Source organism: Impatiens glandulifera, chromosome 1 (genome assembly GCF_907164915.1).
Source record: "Impatiens glandulifera chromosome 1, dImpGla2.1, whole genome shotgun sequence".
Taxonomy (NCBI): Eukaryota; Viridiplantae; Streptophyta; class Magnoliopsida; order Ericales; family Balsaminaceae; genus Impatiens; species Impatiens glandulifera.
In genome coordinates this window covers 15,494,419-15,501,106 of record NC_061862.1, presented here as the reverse complement: position 1 = coordinate 15,501,106, position 6,688 = coordinate 15,494,419, and the positions used below count along the sequence as shown (strand labels likewise).

At 35.7% G+C, this 6,688-nt stretch overlaps 1 protein-coding gene across 1 annotated transcript; it reads right to left on the bottom strand.

Moving 5' to 3' along the window:
* Positions 1-2,077: 2,077 nt before the first annotated feature.
* On the bottom strand, positions 2,078-5,920 carry LOC124919447 (probable leucine-rich repeat receptor-like protein kinase At5g63930). Its single transcript, XM_047459685.1, has 2 exons — positions 2,595-5,920; positions 2,078-2,516 (listed from the first exon to the last, which is right to left on the bottom strand). The coding sequence occupies exons 1-2, from the start codon at positions 5,539-5,541 to the stop codon at positions 2,176-2,178; spliced, it is 3,288 nt and encodes a 1,095-aa protein (XP_047315641.1). The 5' UTR covers positions 5,542-5,920; the 3' UTR covers positions 2,078-2,175.
* Between the last annotated feature and the right edge of the window lie 768 nt (positions 5,921-6,688).

Here is a 6,688-nt window from a genome sequence, read left to right as displayed (position 1 = left end):
AATATTTGTCTTTTTATTTTAACATATTATTTTTATTTTTCTAATTAATTTATTAATTAATTTATAGCGTTTATAAAAGAAAATGATATTTATAGACAATTTGAAATTATTTTTTTGAGATTTGCTAATTCTATTTTGTTAAAGTTGATTTGGGTGATTAAAGAAAATGTGTAATTTGAAGAAAAATTTGTGAACAAGTTTGAATATCTAAAATAGATTTGATATTATTTATTCAAAAAAAAATTAAAATCATATAAGTTTGTGTTTATTTGTGTTTTAAATTAATTGTTTTTTCGAGATATACGTGTTCAAGACCATTAAATATGATTTCAATGCGTTAAAAATGTATAATTGGTGAAAATAATTAAAAATTAGAAAAAAAAAAGAGAATTGTTTTTTATTTATTTTTATACAAATGTAGTAAATTAATTAAAAAAAACAAAATATTTGGTTAAAAGTAAGAAGATAAGCGTTAATTTGTTTGTAAGAAAATATTAAATAATTAAAATTGTGATACTTAGATCCCATACGAAACAATTTAAAGTTTGAGCCCTCGTTTGAAAAAAAAAAATTCATCCAAGTTTAAGCCTTAAACGAAGCCTTAATTTAATTTAGTGTAATTAGTTATGCAAAATTGTAATAGTTGTTTGAATATTTGATGTAAACACTATAGAATTGTTTCAAAAAATAAGTTTATTTTATATTGATGAAATAATAAGAATTAAAGATTAGTCATTACAAATAACATTATTATGGCTAACATTAGAGGGTCATTGTGGCGTGGTTCGCAGACGGGATGTATTTATTATCTCCGTTTTGTTTTGAAAATTTTTTTACTACTTGTCTTGTTCAATTTTGGAGAATTTTTACATTCATGTTTATACCATATTTACTTGAAAAAATAAAATAATTAACATTAATATTTTCATATTGCTTTTTATTAAAAACGCCTTAAGAGATTTATTATTTGATCTTTCCCTGAACAATTTAAATTGAATTGAGGAAATGCTAATTTTCTAAATAGAAAAAACCAATCTTTATTATGTTAATCAGTATCTTAACATAAATATTTAATCCAAAAAATAAGTTCCATAATTATTAAGTGCAGTCAACCGGTCATATCTCATTTAGAAAACAAGTCACATTATTAAGTACAACCATATCTCTTATTTTTACATGAAAATGCAACCACATCTCATGTTATCTCAAGGAAAGAAAAAAAAAATCCAAAATCCAAAATTACCACTTAAACTTGTACTTGAAACTCAAATAAGGGCTTAAACTCTTCTCACAATATCATAATTTCCATTGATTTTACATAAAAATAAATAAATAAAACAAGCTCGATTGATAAAATTCAAATTAGGGCCTATTTAACAAAAATGACTTTAAAATAATATGTCCCCATACATTACCCCTAATTTGTACAATGTACATAGTTATAAAAGAAATTGAGATCAAATTTCAACATAACATGTAAATTGAAGCCCCAATTTGAGTTTTTTCCAACACCGATTTAGTATAAATATGCGTTTAGAAAACACTAAGAACAACCCAATCAAACCCGAAAAAAATAAGGAAGCTAGAGAGTAAAATGACAACCACAACCATGACCACCTTCTTTACTCGCATCCTCCTAATCTCATCGTTGATAGTACTAACCAACATTCCTTCGTCTTTGGCCGTGCCAAATGTCCATGTAATAAACGACCTTCCGAAAGACTCAGACCCATGTTACATAGGCATTAAGCCCATGGGCAACGGTAATAACCTTATCGGGGTTCAAGACTTCGCACTCCGACAGGGCGAAGAAGCTGACATAGCGACAACCAATAACAGCATCTACACAGCAGTCTTCCAATGGAAGGACATGGAAGGGGAAGTAGTGGCCTACTCCCCAAAGAGGGATGCGGGTAAAAACAACATTTACTGGAAGATTTCTGCCGATGGCTTTCTCTTAGGATACGAAGAATCCAAGGTCACAAATAAAGTCTCCTCATGGAAAAAAGTTGATTCCAACTAGTTGTTATTTGCTTATGGGTGATTGATAAATAAATAAATAAATAACAACAGCTAATTTAAATAAGATAACCTTTTTTTATATTTGCTTATAAACATTTTAATATACAAGATCTAGATCAATGTTACATGAATAATGAATTTCACCACTTTGGGTCAAGAGTTGTTATCTTGGTCTGTCTCGCTAGACTCGAAAAGCATTAAAACCACGTCCCTCATCGATGGTCGGTCCGAAGGAGACATGCTTGTGCACATCAAAGCTATTTTCAAGACCGTGATCATGTGTTTCAGCGTTCTCTCGTCCATTTCCTCAATCCGATTGTCTAAAACTTCTCTTGTCAATGAATTTTCTCGTATATAATTCCTCACCCACGATACCAAATCGCCCCCTTCCTCTACAGAAAGTACAGGAGCTCGTCCCGTTAATAACTCCAACAGAACCACCCCGTAGCTATAAGTATCGCACTTTTCAGTAACCTTCATAGTGTATGCATATTCTGTTTAATAATTAAAGAAACAATTAGACCGAAATTTCCATTTCTCGCAACAACAAAAAAGAAAAATTGAATACTAACCGGGGGCAATGTAGCCGTAAGAACCGGCAACAGCAGACATTGACTTTGAGTGAGGCATATCCACAATCTTAGCCAGGCCGAAATCACCGACATGAGCTTCAAAGTTGTCGTCGAGTAGAATGTTATTGGACTTTATGTCACGATGAATTATCTTCGGTTTGCAGTCGTGATGAAGGTAGGCCAGGCCCTCGGCTGCACCAAGAGCGATCCTAAACCGTGTTGGCCAATCAAGATTATAAGAATTCCCGTGAAGCAATTCACCCAAGCTACCTCTATCCATATACTCATAAAGTAATAGATTCGATCCGTGGTTATAGCAAAAACCATATAGCTTTACGATATTCCGATGCCTAATACTCCCCAAAGTCAATATCTCTGCGCGAAAACTGTTCTCCATTCCATTAGCATTACTCCCTTCCCTGTTCGACGCGAGCTTCTTCACCGCAATTGTCAGCCCGGATCCCATAACCGCTTTGTAGACTGTCCCAACAGCTCCCCTACCGATAACATAACTGTCGTTAAAATTGTTTGTCGCCTGAACCAGATCATGGAAGGTGAACCCTTCTTTCAGAGGGAAATAGATATCTGAAAGAGACGAAATAGAAACCGTTTCTTTGTCTTGCTCGGTAGGAACCGTAACAAGACGACTCGTTTGATTCCTCATGAAATACAAAATGACTGCGATTAGAATAAGCGCAACTCCACCTATTGCCCCGGCCACAATGCTGATGATTTTACCTGTTGGGGCGGTCATTCCTTTCGTGGAGGGTGGAGGCCAATTAACCGGAGAATTTACTGCGCAATTGCCAAGAGGTCCGCCGCATAGGCCTTTATTTCCGATGAAGCTGCTGACAGGCATGTTATGAAACAATGGAATTGAGGGTAAAGGTCCCGAGAGTTCGTTGAAGGAGAAATTGCAACCTATTAAACTCGAAAGGTTACCAAATGTTGTTGGTATTTCGCCACTCAAATGATTGTCATTCAAGAAGAGAAATTCCAACAACATGAGATTCCCGAGTTTGGATGGTATGTTTCCAGATAGATTGTTGTGGCTGAGATTCATTGCAATCTGCAGACTGGAGAGTGATCCCAGCTCCGACGGGATTGGTCCGGTGAAACTGTTACCACCCATCTGTAACTCTGTCAAGTGAGACAAGTTACCTAGCTCTGCTGGAATAGCACCGTAGAAGCTGTTTTCAGACAGAAATAGAAGCTCGAGCTGGGAAAGCGTTCCGATCTCCTTCGGCAAGACGCCGTTGAAATTGTTATAGCTAAGATCGATCCGTTGAAGCATTGTGCAGGTTAGAATTCCTCTGGGTACTTTTCCATTGAAGGAATTCAAAGAAATATTGAATGTCACTAGTCGGGTAAGATTTCCAATTGTCGACGGCAACTCCGACGTAAAATTGTTGGCCGCAAGATCAAGCCTTTGCAGCTTTCTGCAATTTCCGATCGATAAGGGTATTTGGCCGCTAAACTTGTTACGGCCCAAAGCAATGGCGGAGAGGTTTGCTAAGCTGCATAACTCAGAAGGAAACTCCCCGGTTAGTCTGTTTCCAGCTAGACGAAATTGAACCATCGATTTACAGCTTACTAAACCTTCAGGAATCATCCCGTATAGATTATTATCCTCGAGATTCAGTAGGAACAAATTGGAATGGTGACAGATATACGGAGGTATTCTTCCAGTCAATTGATTGTCGGAAAAATCAACCGCCCATAGACGGCTATAAATTCCAAGCCCTTGAGGAATGCTGCCGGTCAGAGAATTATCAAAGAGTTGAAGCTGAATCATTTGACTTAGATACTGGAATCCAACAGGAATAGGGCCAGTGAGATCATTAATGGAGAGATCAAGTTTCGTCAGATTCTTCAAGCTGCAGAGCTCGTTAGGGATAACGCCGGTGAGATGATTCTGGAAAAGGTAGAGAAGGGAAAGACCCTTAATCTGACTAAACTCCGACGGGATTTCTCCGACCAAGTTGTTTTCAGAGAAATCGATTTCCTTAGCCATCGAGAGATTTCCAATCTGCTTTGGAATAGTTCCGTTCAGCATGTTCCTGTAAAGATACAGATTCTTCAGACACATTATATTTCCAATCTCAGAAGGGATTTCACCGGCGAGATTGTTCTGGTTCAATGCAAGTGTCTGAAGATTTGTACAATTTCCAAGCTCCTTAGGAATAGAGCCTGATAACTGATTATCCCAAAGAATCAGCTCGGTTAAATTCTTTAGCAAACCCATCTCTTTGGGCAAGCTTCCACTCAACTGATTTTGAGCAAGACCGAGATATTCCAATCTCCGGCATCCACCTATTTCCGGCGGCAAGCTATCGGAAATCATGTTCTGTCCGGCTCTAAATATCCTCAGACTCTGAAGTTTCCCAATGGAACGAGGCAATGGACCAACAATGTTATTAGTAAACGCTACAAACTGAACCAGAGAAGTAAGATTACCGATGCTCTCCGGAATAGGACCGGAAATCTTGTTATTGCAGAGATTCAGCATCTTCAGGCTTAAGAGATTTCCAAACTCCATAGGAATCTGTCCCTCAAACTGATTGTTGTTAAGCGCAAGAGTAGTCAAACTCGAGCAGTTTCCAATTAGGTTAGGGATATTACCAGTAAATCCATTGTATGAAAGATTTATGTAAGTCAAGCTAGCTAAACTGCAGAAACTAGGATTCAGTTCACCTGTAAGATTCATCGAACTCAAATCAATGGAAACGACGGTCATGTCGATGTAATTTGATTGGCAGGTTATCCCCTTCCATCCGCATGGAGTCTGATCGGTTGAATTCCAGCTTCTTAAACTTCCTGAAAGATCGTGGATGCTTTCTTTAAATTGCCATAGGTATAAGCCTTCAGAATTCAGTCCTCGCGTTACGTGAATCAGAAGAGTAGCGATAACGAGAGTCAAAAGAGCTTTCCTTAAGTTAGCAGTCATATTATTGCCTCAAAAATAGATCTCAAATAAGCAGATTTGAACTCAGATTTCAACGGCAATGAATTAGTCTAGCAGTTATTGTTACGATGGAAATGAATAAAAGCAAATGCAGTTTTGGATAAGAGATGATCAATGAAGAGATAATGAGAGCCGCGAAAGAATGAATCCGCGGTTTCCACATCTGCGTTTCTTTGTTTTCTCTATTCTCCAGTCTCGTTCTTCCTCCATCATATGTTTGTTTTCATTCAATATACTTTTTTCAAAGTCTATCTTTCAATACATGTGATAGTCGTACGCTCTCTCTTTCTCTCTTTCTCTCTTTCTCTCTCTACAGTGGGCCAGTAGGTATGAAGCGAAGAAGAAGAAGAAGAAGGAGAACTTCCTCCGTCTGGTTCCGTTTGTCAATGAAAACTGAACTGTTAATTTCTCATGATATGGGAAATGTCACACTTTTTTATTAAATGCTTTCATTTTATCCCTACCATTTTGGTGTTGTTGTTCATCCAATCCAAAAGGTTATATATTTCTTGATTTTTTTTATTTTTTATTTTTGTAAAGTATTACTTTGATTTATTAGGTGATGGACACCGTATCTTAAAAGACAGCCCATTTATTTTAAATAGTAATATGTTTAGTCAAATTTATTGTATTTTTAAACATAAAAAATTGTAGCTTCTTAATTTAAAGTTTTTATTTGGTTATGAATTTAAATCTCATTAAAAAATCATTTTTTTAATTAATTTTTTAAACTAGACCTATAGTAACAAAAAATATAGATATTTTTTTTACCGAGGTTGGGGCAGCCCAAAACTTAGGGTCGGTCGTCTTTTGATTAATTGCTGAAAAGTTTGAATTGATACGACTAACATGGCAGACCTACATATTTGTGTTGACGAACTATCTGATTTTAGAGAAATTATCAAATTTTTAATGATCGTAGTCGTCCAATGAGTATCATAATAATAATATTATTATATAATACTTTTTAAGATTCGTTCCGAAAAGTCGAGAGAATTAATTGTTTTTCTTAGAATTTACGAGCTCGATAACTTATATATTTAAATGTATTTAAAATGTTTCAATAAATTATCATATTTATTCAATTCAATCCAATGTAAACCAAGTATTGAAGTTACTAATCAGAGTC

What these genes read in the sequence shown, in the direction of transcription:
- LOC124919447 (XM_047459685.1), bottom strand. Translation starts at nt 5,541, where the DNA reads ATGACTGCTAACTTAAGGAAAGCTCTTTTGACTCTCGTTATCGCTACT. An exon ending in TTACGGCTACATTGCCCCCG is followed by an intron (nt 2,517 to 2,594) that starts GTTAGTATTCAA and finishes ATTATTAAACAG; the next exon opens with AATATGCATACACTATGAAG.